This window comes from Bactrocera neohumeralis, chromosome 2 (assembly GCF_024586455.1).
Source record: "Bactrocera neohumeralis isolate Rockhampton chromosome 2, APGP_CSIRO_Bneo_wtdbg2-racon-allhic-juicebox.fasta_v2, whole genome shotgun sequence".
Classification (NCBI taxonomy): domain Eukaryota; kingdom Metazoa; phylum Arthropoda; class Insecta; order Diptera; family Tephritidae; genus Bactrocera; species Bactrocera neohumeralis.
This window is the reverse complement of record NC_065919.1, coordinates 19,961,647-19,977,316: the sequence shown is the minus strand read 5'-3', so window position 1 is coordinate 19,977,316 and position 15,670 is coordinate 19,961,647. Positions and strand designations below refer to the sequence as shown.

Below are 15,670 nucleotides of genomic sequence, written 5' to 3'. Positions count from 1 at the left end.
AAAGGCATTAAGCTTGCAGCAAAGCAATAAAAATGCACAATGCATGCGCAAAAACAAAAAAATAATAATTATTAAATTAACAGAATTTACCGATTTTCACTTAAAGGCAACTAAAAACTCGCAAGCGGCACATACACATATACATATGCATATTTATAAATCGCTTATGTAAATACAAAGAGTATTAGCAATGCGTACAATAGCTGTAAGTAGCCTATTTTTCTAATTGTTGGAATATTGCAAACATTTAACGGTACAATGATTTGGCTTATGAATAAAAAAATCATAAAAAATAAAAAAGAATTTTCAGAATAAAAGTCACACAAAACATCAATAAATTAATAGTTATATAGCAAATCAACGAGCGTTCTTTGTATTTATATACATACACACATACTAGGGTGTCCGTTACTTCCTCAAGTTACTTTTTTATTTACAAACGCCGCCTGAAGTTTCAGGTTTTGCACAAAAAATAAAGATCCAACGTAAAAAAGCTCTCTTACTATACTTTTCAATACATTTTTCTAAGTGTTTTTTGAGCTTTTGGAATAATTCGTTTTTCTCTAAAGCAAATAAACATACAACTTTCAAAAAGTGATATTCTAATATAAAATTTTCCGCTTTACAAAAAAATTCTTAATAATTTTTTCATAAATTTTTCTTTAAAAGTTATACCCAGTTAAAATTGGATGTCATATGTGTTATGTGTATACAGTATACCATGTCGTATGAGCAACATAGAATGTATAAATCACTCGTATGAATGCTCGGGTCATTTGCTGTATAACTCTCAGTTCACCTTGTCGTATGAGCAACATAAAATTAATACATCACTTGTATGAAAACTCGGATCATTTGAAGTTTTACTTACAGTACAACATGTCGTATAAGCAACATAGAATGTATGAATGCTCAGGTCAATTGATGTCTAATGTACACCATGTCGTATCACCTAAAAAAACAATCAATGTGAAATCACTTGTATGATTTTCAAGTACACCATGTCACAAAAACTGAAAAAAACACATACACATATGCAAATACATGTATAACTATGAATGCTCGGGTATGTCAAAAATAACTCTCAGTTCACCTTGTCGTATGAGCAAAAAACACAAAATTAATCATTTGATTATACGATTGAAGTTTTTACTACCAGTACAACAATGTTACTCGATTTAAGGTATTGATGTACACGGAACCATGTCGTATGAGCAACATAGCGTGTATAAATCACTTGTACGAGTATGAATGCCCAGATCATTTGATATCTAATTTTAACTGCGTATAACTTTAACAAGAGTGGTTTTATGGAAAAAATTATTCAGAGCTTTTTTGTAGAGCGGACAATTTTGTATTAGAATGTCACTTTTTCAAAGTTGTAGACTTAAATGCTTAATAGAAAAATATTAAAAAAAAAACATTTTAAATACAAGAAAAAAGTAAACTAGACACGATTTATATTGAACATATATTGCTTGTTTACTTTCCATGTTTTTTTCTTAGGGCCATAACTGCAACTTTAAGCGAACACCTAAAAAAACAATTAATGTGACACATAACGGACACCTTAATATACATACATACATTTTTTAAGCATTATCAAATTGAGGTTATGCACACAAAAAGAGCACAACATCACAAAAACTGAAAAAAAACACATACACATATGTATAAATATAATATATAAGCGTAAACGCGCATAATCAAATAGGCATGCGTACGAAAATAAATAAATAATTAAAAGAAAAAAAGAGAAAGAAAAAAGTGCGCGTCAAAAATCAAAACCTAACTGACAGATATCAAAATGAACAAAAAACACAAAACAAAATCACAAGTATTTGCTATAAATAAATAAAACAAAAAAAAAGTTTACATAAATTATATGATTGAACATTTTTACTACCATTTACTACTAAATAAAAAGCAAAAGTTTATAGAACAATATTAAAATCGATTTAAGTATGTATATGAAATAATAAAATGCGCAAGGAACCATTGTTAAATGAATAAATGCAAAATTTATAATTATTCACATTTGCGTACTTATACATTAGTTTAACAAATCACATAAATCTTACCCCGTCATTGTTATATTTTAATTAAAACGTAACGAAAATAAGTTTCAGCTGCAGTAAATATGTATTTAAGCTAGAAAATTTTCAAACATGAAGCGCGTGATATCAATAAAATTCTAAAATAAACAAATATTCACTTCGTACTCACATTAGCGCTGTGCGTTTTATTTCATTTAATGACTTTTAATGTAAGTTGTTGAAAAAAATCAACGTTTACGAAAGATATGTTTTTAAACATTTCTACGAAAATCTCCCCAAGTATCAGCCCTTAATTGCAACTATATTTTTTACTTTTTAGTGTATAATACACGAGAAAAGAACTCCTAGAAGTGGCTCAAGGACGATTGGCGCTGTAAGCGAACCTGTTGGAGAGCCTTCTGCGGAAGCGTGGAGGGCTGCCACTCGTCCTGACGCCTTAGGAAGAAGAAATGCAGATTTTGGATGGACCGCGATCTGAGAGGAATCGTTGTAACCACTTCTGGGTGCTCACTTTCCGTTGAACCATTTCGTTGAAGAGGTGCTACTGGAGGGAACTTCAAGAGGGCCGTACAACCTTCCTTGAAGTTTTGGGTGACCTTACCTGGGCGTATTCAAAGCTTTCAAGTCCCTAGGTCATGATGGCATTACACCAGCGCAACTGCACCGGACAGTTAAGATGTCGTGAAGCTGGCTGGCCCCCACTCACGCGAACCGTGTTAAGTTAGGCCATGTGACTGGTTAAGGCAGCATTTACACCTAAGACCTGAAAGAACTCTCACGTTAGTGGCAAGGATTTCAAGCCTCGTTTCTGTTTTCAACGTTGGAGAGACTCATGGATCTGTATATTAGAAGCAGAACACCGAGACGTAAGCTGTTAAAAGCTCAGCATCCTTACATCGAAGGCAGATCGGTCAACACTGCTTTACGCGGTGTAGTGCATGACTGGAGAGAGCACTTATGGCTAAGTAATTAGCTATAGACACCCTTTTCGACATGGAGAGGGCCTTCAACAATATGCGACCGGGGGTAGTGGTTAAAACCCTCGAAAAGTTTGGGGTGGTGTCGAACCTCAAGCATCTAATACTTATATAGTCTTCTTTGCGACAGAACGGTCGTGGCGGAATGCGGCATTCCAAAGATATCCCGGAAGGTTCATAGGGGAACCTCGAAAGGTGGGGTACTTTCCTCTCTGATTTGGATCTTAGTAGTTAATGAACTCGAGGAATGATTTATCGGGTGAAAGCCTACGCTGACGACGTTGTTCTTATGGTAAAATGAAAATTCCTATATAACGTGTAAGAGCTAACAGAAGGGTACTTCAATCAATGTGGTAACCAACTGAGCGAATAGAAGCGGTTTAGCCGTCAACTCAAGTAAAACTGAATGGTTTTATTTACTAGAAGGTGTAAGATCCCAAACGTGTCTCTCTGATTCGGCCATTCATGTCTTCAATTTCTTGACTAGGTGAAATATCTAGAGCTTATTCGTGATAGAAAGCTTTAATGGAGGAGCTAGGAAAGCATCGGTTGCTTAAAAATATTGATTTGGAGGGGATAAAGGGAAAATGTGAGATGAGGTGATTGTTCAAGCCAACAATGTTCCACGCTATATTCGTTTGGTGGAAGGCGCTGGAAAAGGACTACACCAACAATAGCACTTCATGCCATTTGCAATAAAGCGCTAGTGGACATTGCTTGTAGGTGTATGGCTGCGAAGTGTGCTCTTAGGCTCAGGGTGCTGAGTACATGACTGGGTCTGAGTGAAGTCATACTGAAATTCTCTCCTTCTTCGACTGCTTCCCTAGAAATTTAGATCACTGCGGCGCTGAGGCCACTTGTGCCGGCTTTTTCTCTGCTCACGACGAGGATTATGTAGAGTGGGAGAAGTCGCTGGAGAAGAGGCACAGTGAGCATTTTCACGGATGGGTCGAAGCTAGTCGAAAAAATTTGAAGGAGAGTTTTCTTTTCGTAAATCTTAGCTTTAGGCTACCGGTACACTGTAATATTTTTCCGACAGATAGAAGTGGCTGTTATCTAGGTGGCGGTATACGTACTGCTACAAAGTGCAACCTTTGTCTGGGAGCTCGCTAACCGTGCGCTCATAGCTAGTCATGGAGTATCTATCTTCACTAGAAATAGCATTAATCTATTCATTATCAGACTCGTTTGTGTGTCTGGTCACAGCAAAATCGCTGGCGACTGCAAAGCCTATGAGTAAGCCAGAGGGGGCATCCTTGCCCTGCTAACATCGGAATCACTGAACCAATGGACCATGCGTGCTGAGCTGGTCAACTGTGAGGTCCTTCTGGCCTAGAGTAAAACCCAAGAGATCTACTCAACTACTTGTCCTGAGTAAAGTTCATCTTGTCGCAATTGTAGGAGATCTTATACCCGTGACAGACATGTAGAACAATATCATAGTAAAGGTATCATGGTATTCTATTTACAACGTTGATGACACACATGTCAATGTAGTAAACTCAAATACGGATACCAGCTTTAATTCATAGGCATTAAATATTCATAAAAAATTTAAACAATAAATATGTAATTGTGTGTTGTGAAGAAAATAAGTTCAATTATTTCAGATACTGTAAAGTTAATCTACTGTCATCGCAAGAAAGCGATTTGGTTAAAGTCTCTCTAAAATTCTCACATAAAATGAGGCATTTCCTGCTTTTTCGGAAGAAAAATTGTGAAAAATGTATTGATTTTCATTTCAGTTATTAATTTTTAAGTAATTTTGACAGATTATTTCTAAGAGCTTTTGTGTAAAAGCTTTTAGAAAAGTTTGTTACTTTTTTAGCTATGTTTATTGAAATATCACAATGAAAAATCATAGTATTGTTACCAGCATATATGGTATTTGTACCATACAAGTACGTATATGGTATTGTTACTAGATGTCTGTCACGGTTATTAGAGTATCAACAAATAGCTTTGGTGAATAGGTCCACAGAAGTGTACTGATACTGTTGAGTCCCTGTACGTTATAATTTAATATTTCGTAACCTCGTTTCCTTCGACGCTATGTACAGTGTCTTTGCGCGCTAATAAATTCATATGATTTCCCTACATAAATTATATAAACATTTAACATCGGAAAGCATGAATATTCCTGTTATGTTAAGGGGTTACATGGGTTTCCTCGGGTAAAAAACAAACTTTCGTCAACAATTTTTTTCTCATATAAAAAATTAAATATTTTATTAGTATTTTTTATTACAATTTTATTTACAAAGATACACTATTAACAAAAAAATTCTGAAATTTAAAAAAATAATTTAAACTCAATCTTTCCGACGCCATTTCCGGCAACCCCTTGGAAAAATGATGCGTCCGCCTTGGCATGAGAACTCCTTACAGGATTATCTAAAGAGAGAAAAAGAACGTGTTTTAGTAAAAACCTTAACTTAGAACGTGGATGAAGAACAAAAGAAACCGGAAATTGGATTTTTGGCAAACATTTAAAAAAATGAAAATTTCATCGAAAATTTCGCGAAATTTTTCTTTGAATAGTTATATTTGAAATCGAAAAAAAATCCTTCGTTCAAGTTCATTATTTATTTATGTTCATTAAGTTTCCGAATCAAGTTGATTTCTTGTCTATACCTCTCAGAAAAGTCACGTTCGATAACTCAGTAAAATACAGCGCTTTGTTATATGTACTTTATGACGGTTAAGCCTAAAAGAACGTCCGATCCTAGCATGACTGTACCGTAACTAATAGCAAGAGTTCTTCTGTAGATAAGATAAACAAGCCATTATTTAGTTATTATGGAGTTCGAATAGTATGTGGGAGATCTTTAAGTACGTCTCCAGATCGGTGGCAACGAAAAAGTATTTATAACATCAGTAAGATACTGGATTTTCCAAACAGGAGTGATATGATTTCTTTAGAAAAACACTCACTAAACTTTAAGGAAATTCAAATGTTTTTTATTTAATGTAATGAATAATCGACACAACCAGATGTTGACAAGATCAACTACTTCCAATTGCGGCCATAAAAAGCTTTTTGGCATCGGTCTCACCAGCTACATTTCGAAAGAAGTACGGACCAAGTGATTGATTATTAAACGAGGAATGCTAGCAAAGAAATGTACTCCTTATTTAGAATCATGGATCCAAGGGCCTTAAACCTGCGTCTGTAGACGGCTGTGCAGTCAATTAGCAGGTGTTCTGGTGTTTCAGGCTCCCTGTCGCAGAACCGGTACTTGCAGTGACCAGTGTAAAATGCGACCATTAGCCTGAGTTTATCAATAGGGACTTTAAACTTGCTGAAATTATCGCCAAGTATGGTTATACGCTCATTGCGATAGTTACATTGGAGGTTTATCTCTATGCAGAGCTTTGTGTGTGGTTCTGCGACCCCTCCAACGTTTTCGGGCCGTCAGTATACTTATTTATCGAACTATCCCTACGCAGTAGCTCGAGAGTGGAATCATTCCTTTCAGCCTTGCTGCCAAGGGCAACCTTGAACTTCCTCGAAAAGTTAACCTTTTTAGTAATGCTCTTTCTTGAGGGAAGGACCAATGGTTAGTACCACTTTATTCTTTCACCGCTGGTACAAGATTACCTTACCTTTGCCACAACCTTCTACCGTCATTTGTAGAAGATCTGATCGATCACTAGATGTGTGAGCTCAAGCATGACTTCAAGTGCTGCCGTCGGACAAGTGCGCAGTGCACCCGACATGCAGATACATGCATGTCGTTGCAGCTTCGATAGTTGGAGTCCTGTCGAAGTCTGCGAAGCTTTTGAGGCCCAGAACAACACCCCCGACGTGATAATCGATCACATGATCATGGTGTGCAACCACCTAACAATCCTTGGCTTGCAGCTCCAGTATTTTCCAGCCAATCGATTGCACACCATTAGTGCTTTTGTCGCTTTGACCGAAATCAGGTCAACATGCTGCTTCCACCGCAGAGTGGAATTCAGCGTGCCACTATGCCAAGTGTAAGGTTATTGAGGCCGGCCAAAGACCAACGTGTCGCGAACGGGACGATGGTCGCCTTAGGGGTGGAATGTTCAACTCAAGACAACTTCTTGCATAAATTATTGCCCAAGACAACGTCACAATCTACGAACAAACTGTTCAGCCTTTGTGATCGAATTATTGACGTATTTGTTGCTCCTGTGAAAGGGAACTGTTAATTCCAGCATATTTATATTTCTAGTGAGCTTGGTAAGAGAGATACTTTCGTAAGTCTCTCTTTGATATCGTGGAATGATGTAAGTCCTCTGACACAGGCTTGATTTTGAGGTCAGAAATTTACATAAAAACCGCAACTCGAATTCTTTTTGTTTTATATGGTATTTTTTATTTTTGAAATATGTTTATTAAAGCTTTATAAAATATTTTTCGTATAATAGTAGCACTAATGGCAGTTAATGGTTTCGTTGATCACATTGGTGGCGAGAGTTCTTCATGAATACATTTGAGTAAATAATTGCTAGAACTAATGAATGTTTTATGCCATGCACACGTAACTGTGGGTCCACTACAGCAGCAGCATCTGATGGAGGACCCATTTTACAAGTGCCCACCTGATGCTGCAGACTGGAGCCATAACGACGCCGACTGCATTTCCAATAAGCCTTACAGTGAAAGGTCAAATGCTCACAGCTCAGGAACGGTTTCGCATTAAATGTGGTGACGAGGCAACGCATAGATTTTGTTTGCGTGATTTTAAAAATCTGCAAAAAAATTTAATTATAGCATTGCATTAATAAATTTACTCGTGAAGGCAACTTGCCATTTGTACACCCTCCAATATGGCATGTATATCATCGGGATCTTGCATTTAGTTTGGCTGGTTGAAACGGAGACCTTCATAAACTTTATAGTAAAATTCATAGGGCATTCCGAGTAAGTAACGAAAGGAACCCATATGATCACCACTTAGCGAGCAGCGCCCAACATAATTTCCATATCGGCGTAGTCCTTATCTGCATTGTTTACAATGATAGCATGAAATATTCCCTAAATATTTTTACCGACAAAAAAATACCCACCAACTGTCGAGTTTGGAGTACGCACGAAAGCGAAACCCTCAGCACCACCGGGTATTGTATAAGGTCCTCTACCCTCCAAAATATAGTGTAGTATGTCAGTAGGATTCATTAGACGGCGATCATTTAAAGTCTTCGTGTCATTCACCGTAAACACAAGTCCATTCAGCGTGACGTGATCTTGTAGGTTATAGCCCACTTGCAAGTCACGCATTACGGGAATGCCTAGCTCTGCCAAATGCTCACGCGGTCCTATACCAGACAACATCAGCAACTGCGGCGAGGCGATGGTGCCCGCTGAGAGTATCACCTCCTTTCGGGCCTTCACTATATAACGCTGATGTTGCTTCACAAACTCCACACCAGTGGCTACCTTACTCATCGGATCCACAAGATTACGCGTGACCCAAGACTTCATTGAAATGTGTAAATTTGGTCGCGCAGCAATGGGTCTTATGAATGCTTTACTCGTGCTGCAACGTCGGCCATTGCGTAGATTTGCCTGTGCACGCGCAAATCCCATCAACTGCTCACCATTTGTATCCGTGATTTCGTAGCCCTTTCGCTACTTGATTTCAGAAAAGCTTTTAGTATGCTTGACTTGAAGTCGGTATAGCTGACATCGAGCGGACCACTGTATGGAACGGCGACTTGCGCAATTCTTCGTTGCCAATATTTTCCGATTTTTTGAAATATGGCAACACCTCCTTATAACTCCAACCGTTATTGCCAAGCGCAGCCCAGTGATCATAGTCTTTGCGATGGCCACGTGTGCAAAGCATGACATTTATGAGACTTGTACCGCCAATACCTCGTCCTTTCGGCCAATTGCAGACACCACCTGTCAGACCCTGGCAAGCATTCGGTGTCAGATCAAACTTGTAATCCCAATTATAGCGTGTCATTTGGGTGCGCGGCAGTAAGGGGAACGTCACTAAAAAGTTAGATAGGAATAGAGAGAGTACAGTTAGCAATTTCACCCAAGCGATTAGAGACAACTTTTAGAGTTCCTGTAAATTTAAAACTTTAACGAAATTTTTTTGTGCTGTAATATGCTTATGACATAACCCATAAAAAAATAAATGATATTAGAACCCTTTTATTTTTTCCTTGTACTCTCTTCATCGTTATTGACGTATACAACGCTTACGCGGTTATAGCGCGCCTGTCGTTCCTCCTTTTCGCTCTTTGGCGCCAATTGGAGATTAAAAGTGTAGTCAGATCCTTATCCACCTGGCCTTTCCAACAGAGTCAACCGCCGATATTTCATTTTCCTCTGCTCTCCCCGACGGGTGCTGCATCCAACACTCTCAGAGTTGGAGAGTCCATCGGACGACGTGTCCTAGCCAGCCTGGCCACTGTCTCTTAATTCGCTGAACTCTGTCAATGTCGTGGTATATCTCGCACAGCTGGACGTTCCATCGAGTGCGGCGTTCGCCGTTGCCAATGCGCGAAGAACATTAAATCTTCAGCAGAACATTTCTCTTGAAATCTCGTACTGCTGACTCATCAGATATTGTCGTCGTCCATGCCTCTGCACCATATAGCAGGATGGGGATGATGAGTGCCTTGTAGTATTTGGTCTTTGTTCGTAGAGAGAGGACTTTACTTCTCAATTGCTTATCCAGCCCAATTTGGCAAGAGTTATTCTGCGCTGAATTTACTAAATTCCAGAACACAGAAAACTTTGGCATGATATAGCAAAATTAAAGTTCGACGTTCGACGACAAAGATGCCAGTTTTTCAGACTTCTTCCATCTTCCTTTAACCCTCAAACCTCATAATCTTTAACCGAAATATAAAACTTTTGAACCAAAGAGTTATAAAACCTTCATTCTATCTAACCTAATCTCTGTATACATTGTGATGGACCTTAAAAGAGGACCGAAAATTGCTAAGCTTACTAAGAATTGGAATCCCCAAATATTCTACTTACCTCAAGAACGTTTCCTGATCGCCCGCCTCCAGCAACAGCATCGTCGCGTTGCTGATCTCACTTAGTCTATTGGCAAGAACACAGCCACCCGAACCAGCGCCGATAATTATGAAATCATAAGCCTCCTCGAACGTTTGAGTATCCGGTAGGCGCGTATTGAGTAGTGACGTCTCGAAATTGCGTGCCAAATCGACAAGTGGCTGTGCATTCATTAGCAGCGGCAAAGTGGCAAGCCAGAGGCTGACGCAGCTCCAACTGATGTGTGGCATACCGCAGCTCGTTGTCATACTAATGAATGGAAAAGCGGCAGCAACTGTGCCTGCGGTTAGAAGAGGAAGGTAAGAGATAAAAACAAAACATTGCAATTGCCAAATAAAGTTGTAAAGACACTCTTTTCTGTTCGATTTCGTAGATATGTATGTGTATGTACTTATGTGTGCAAAAAAGGCCATAGCTACTTAGCGTTGTGGTGCCAATTGTATGCGTCACTTTAGTTTATGGACACGATGATTGCAATGTGTGGAATGCAATCAGCGCTCTCTAAGAATTAATGACATTATATTCATTCTTACTTTGTATAACTTAAATATCAACGAAAATGTCAGAATAAAATTATGTACTGGGTATTTGTCTTCGGAAATTTGGATACCGAATATAAGGATCTAAGTGCCAATGGCTGTGTTTGTATAAAAACAATACGAAAATATCTTTTTAGACTTTGTATACTGAATATTAGCATCTTATTTTCTATAGCTAACTTTATAGCAAAAATATCGGAAAACCTTTTCTAAAAATATGATCGAAGCGATCCTTTAGCCTTTAAGACTTAAACGCCGAATGTTAAGTTAAGTTAAGTAAGTTATTTCCTTATTATAATGTGGTCCTGGTTTACTAATGTGGCATACAGCTTTCACAACTAATCGATGGTAAAGCGGCAGCATTTAGCGGTTAAAAAATATTCGAAGGAAGACAAGATCTGTGGATGAAAGTGTTCAAGTTCGAAGTATATTCGCCATCAATGTGTGCAAAAAAGGCCTGAAAGGTTGGGAGATCACGTAACTGTTGACAGTTTTAACTTCAATATAGTGAAATACTCCCGTCAGTCATAATACTCGTCCTGCTGTGTGGTGCGCAAGCATGGACAATACGACAATCGTTGAGCATTTTCCAAGAGCGTTCGAAGGAAAATTCTCGCAGGTAATTGGTGATCCCTTCAAGTTGATGAAGGCACGAGTACCAGATACGATGGAATGAGAATGCTTTATGAGCTCTTGAGAGATATGCGCCGCAAAAAATTAAGCGGCCATGTTGCCGAAACATACACACCACACTCACCACCTCTTTGTCGATTTCAAAGCTGCTTTTGACAGCACGAAAAGGAGCTGCCTTTATGCCGCTATGTCTGAATTTGGTATCCCCGCAAAAATAATACGGCTGAGTAGACTGACGTTGAGCAATACCAAAAGTTTCGCCAGGATTAAGAAAGACCTCTCCGAAACATTCGACGTTCTTCAATCTACTGCTGGAGAACATGATTAGAGCAGCAGATCTGATTAGAGAAGGTACAATCTTCTACAAGAGTGTATAGCTACTGGCGAATGCCGATGATATTGACATAATTGGCCTTAACACCCGCGCCGTTAATTTTGCTTTCTCCAAAGTGGATAAAAAATCGAAGCAAAGCAAACAAAATAGTGAACGAGGGTAAGACGAAATATATCCTGCCATCAAAGAAACAGTCATCGCAGTCGCGACTTGGTACTCACGTCACTGTTGACAGTCATAACTTTGAAGTCGTTGATAATTTCGTCTGTTTAGGAACCAGTATTAACACCACCAACAATGTCAGGCTGGAAATCCAACGCAGGATAACTCTTGCCAACAGGTGCTTCTGCGGACTGAGTAGGCAATTGCAAAGTAAAGTCCTCTCTCGACGAACAAAAACCAAACTCTATAAGTCGCTCATAATTCCCGTGCTGCTATATGGTGCAGAGGCATGGACAATGACAACATCTGATGAGTTGGCTTTACGAGTTTTGGAGTTATCTGCGAATGATTTATGGTCCTTTGCGTTGGCCACGGCGAATATCGCATTCGATGGAACGATGAGCTGTACGAGATATACGACGACATTGACATAGTTCAGCGAATTAAAAGACAGCGGCTACGCTGGCTAGGTCATGTTGTCTACGGATGGATGAAAACACTCCAGCTCTGAAAGTATTCGACGCAGTACCCGCCGGGGAAGCAGAGGAAAAGGAAGACCTCCACTCCGTTGGAAGGACCAAGTGGAGAAAGACCTAGCTTCGCTTGGAATATCCAATTGGCGCCACGTAGCGAAAAGAAGAAACGACTGGCGCGCTGTTGTTAACTCGGCTATAATCGCGTAAGCGGTGTCTACGCCAGTAAAAAAGAAGAAGATACATGTGTAGGTGGAATACATACTCCCGTACATACATAAGCAATCGATTGAAACGATTGTAATTTTTTTCCATAAAAGCAGATAATTTCGCACACAAATGCTTGAATGCGAAACACTTACAAGCTTGCGCTTCTTTTTGTTTTTATTGTTGCAAATTTATTGCGGATTGTCGCCTTTAATATCATGTTTTTCATGAACACCTAAGAGCACCGCACCGTTCGCAATATCTTAGCATTTTATTGGTTTTTGTTTTTCAATGCATTTTCAGTTCGAACCGATGATTGAGCTGACCATGATTGTAGCAATTTGTAACGTTATGGGTGCTTGAGATCGCATTTGATGCTTCATAGTTATATTTGAGAGGTTAGTTACAGTATTGCACACTCACACAGTGTATAAATCTGACAGAACGATTATGACGGCCATAAATTGAACGTAGCGCTTTAAGGTTGAGGTAACTGACTCCGAATTTCGGTAGTAAATTTCAATAATTTCGACTCGTTGTTGGATCGTATAGCTTGCCATGATCAAATGGCAAAGCTTTCAACATTTGTTTTGTGCAGATCACATAGAAATTTCCAATTATGATATTTGCGATACAAAAAATTTCGTGCGTTGCAGTGGGAAAACGCAGCGAGCGTTATGCTTGCACACAAATTTGATTTGATGAAAATTTATTGCGTTTTGTTTTTGTTTTCCAATGCGTTTTCAATTCGAACAGCTTGCAGTTTTATACTATAGTATACGTATGAGTGTGTGGGTGTTTATACAGATATGTGAGCGTGTGGAAGTGAATGTAAATTGCTTGCTTTTGAGCTTGTTGCAAAGCAGCAGAATAACGCTTAAACCTATTTGTAAATTCACATTGTGTCTGTGCTATTATGTGCGTGTGTGTGTGTGTGTGACTACGCTACAGCACCAACACACCGCTTTGCTATCAAGTTATGACTACCAATACACCACGCACGCTGCACCAACGTACACGTTCTAGTGAGTACCGTTGCACTGCTACCTGATTAGGCCGAGCAGATGTTCGTGTAACGCTATGAATGTCAATAACGCTAAGCTACAGTGTTGCCACAGTGTTTGCGGCGAGCTTTTATAGTTGGCCACCGCCTGATTGCATGCGTCCGCATCGTTGCAGCTCTGCAAGCAGCCATGTACGTATCTGCGAATGAACGAAGAAGAAAGAATGTGTAAGCTGTGTGAAGAATAATAGCTTGCGATTCAATCAAGCCGTGCACATACATGCATATCCCTGTACTAAGTATGGATGTATGTAGGTACATGGTACATTGTTGACCATTGCACCTTCGACCACTTACCTGTCGTCATAGTAGAATTTGCCACAATGTGACATACGTATGATTTCCGTGTCCGTGGTGAGTGTACCGCTGTCCAGCGCACAGCCTCGTACCGTTATCGATTCGCCAGTATCATCTGCGGCGGCACAAGTGTCAAGGAAGAAGCAAACATGAAAGAATTATAAATCAAAAGAAGTTGCATCAACTAAGCGCACACAATAGCAGAGTAACTACGAAGCATTTTCGAGGGTGATCGGATAAACGTGAATCTTTTAAGTTTGAAAACAAAACGTAGTCGCATGGAGCCGGTCCTAAAAATCGGCGTATTAGTGCTCTGTGACCACCGTTTTAATACCCTCCGGACAAAGCCACTCCTTTTCGTGCGACTTCTTCAATCTAATAGAGAACTAAAGTCCTCTCTCGACGAACAAAGGCAAAACTCTATAGTCACTGACTGAACATCCCGTCCTGCTATATAGTGCAGAGGCAAGGGCGATGAAAACATCTGGTGAGTCGACGTTACGAGGTTTCGAGAGAAAGGTAGATTTATGCTTCAAGCTCTGAGAGTATTCGACGCAGTACCCTTCGGGGGAAGCAGAGGAAGAAGAAGACCTCCAATCCGTTGGAAATATCAAGTGGACCTGGTGCTAAACAGGGAAAAGGAAGAACGATTGGCGCCCTGTCGTAAACTCAATAGGTTAGTCTGCGCCTTCTTGGAGCAAGTTTCCTGTGTGAAGTTTCAAAGATCCGTTATGTGTACAAGCGGATCCATATTTCGTCACACAGTTATGAAACGGCGCAAAAATTCCTCGGGAACATAATCAAACAGCGGCAGACTCGGATGTGAAGTGGTGTGACGGTTGCGTTTGGGGTCCGATACATGAAATCAGAAAACTTGTAGGCTATAGGTTTCTTATGCCGATACTTACATGTAAAATATGACCTAAGTTGCGCTCTAAGATGCCTACTGTCACAGCTCCAATATAAGATCGTCATCTTTTGGACTTCATCTTGCGTGATAAACAGTAACTAAGTACATATCGGACCACCCTCGCTTGTGTAATATGTATACGTGTGAGTCTACTTACCATAAATCCCGGCGATTTTGATGCAGGCCGCCGTCGGAAATAGACCGTTACGTCCTTTTCGTCCACCCATACACGGCGACTCCAGTATGGCGGTAGAGTAGTTGTTGTGGAAGGGATCGTCGCATGCCTTGTTGGCTCCATTGAATGAGACGCATTTGAAGCAGTCGATACAGTGGGCTAGCGTGCAATGAAAAAAAAAGAGCAAAAATATTGCGTTGAAAAAAATTAAAATCCCATTAGAGCTGTTAGTCAACGGCATTGAGTGCATTTGTCCCTTGCAAGTACATATGCGTATGTATGCGTATGTGTGCTTTACAGTGTGCATAGTTACCTAGTTGTATGCTGTGTGTCGTGAACAGCACGACGATACATGATATGATTTGCAAATTCCAGTTTACTCGTAGCACTTCGTTTAGAGGCGGCATTTTTTCATAGATGCCTCTGTGCTTGCTGTTACTTTCCTTTTTCATTTTTCCTCTTTCTTTTTTTGTTTTTGTTCTGGTTTTCTTTTTTTGTTCACTTAGTTCTTCCTATAAATGCAGTTCACTTTGATTTAAAGCTGACTTGAGTTTCGGTTTCATCATTCTTTGTGTGTCTACACTTAGCTTTGACCAATTTGAAAGCGCTGACGATGCTTGTCTTTGATGAGCTGTAAGTGGAAGTGGAGTCATCTGAGTTAGTAGAATGTTTTAATAGGTGGCATATCAAATAGATTTTATGGAATGACTGTAAATATTTATAAATTTCAAAGATAAATGAAAAAGTTCGATCTAAGTCCCAGCCAAACAAGTTGGATTTACATCGGCGGATGAAAATATGCCATTGGTATCCTCAACGCCAGAAGCA

General features: G+C 39.5%; 2 protein-coding genes, 1 long non-coding RNA gene and 1 pseudogene across 4 annotated transcripts in view; 2 read left to right on the top strand and 2 right to left on the bottom strand.

Moving 5' to 3' along the window:
• Window positions 1-15,670, top strand: part of LOC126751745 (uncharacterized) — a 72,900-nt gene that overhangs the window by 50,329 nt on the left and 6,901 nt on the right. The window lies entirely within an intron of this gene.
• LOC126751754 (uncharacterized) overlaps window positions 1,372-15,670 on the top strand; it is a 26,745-nt gene continuing 12,446 nt past the window's right edge. Inside the window, exon 1 of the long non-coding RNA XR_007665918.1 lies at window positions 1,372-1,870. This is a non-coding gene — a long non-coding RNA (uncharacterized LOC126751754). The remainder of the gene's footprint in view (window positions 1,871-15,670) is intronic.
• On the bottom strand, window positions 7,358-13,845 carry LOC126751733 (glucose dehydrogenase [FAD, quinone]-like; annotated as a pseudogene).
• Window positions 14,104-15,493, bottom strand: LOC126751749 (uncharacterized). The gene is made up of 3 exons (XM_050462260.1): window positions 15,156-15,493; window positions 14,825-15,001; window positions 14,104-14,732 (listed from the first exon to the last, which is right to left on the bottom strand). The coding sequence occupies exons 1-3, from the start codon at window positions 15,292-15,294 to the stop codon at window positions 14,707-14,709; spliced, it is 342 nt and encodes a 113-aa protein (XP_050318217.1). The 5' UTR covers window positions 15,295-15,493; the 3' UTR covers window positions 14,104-14,706.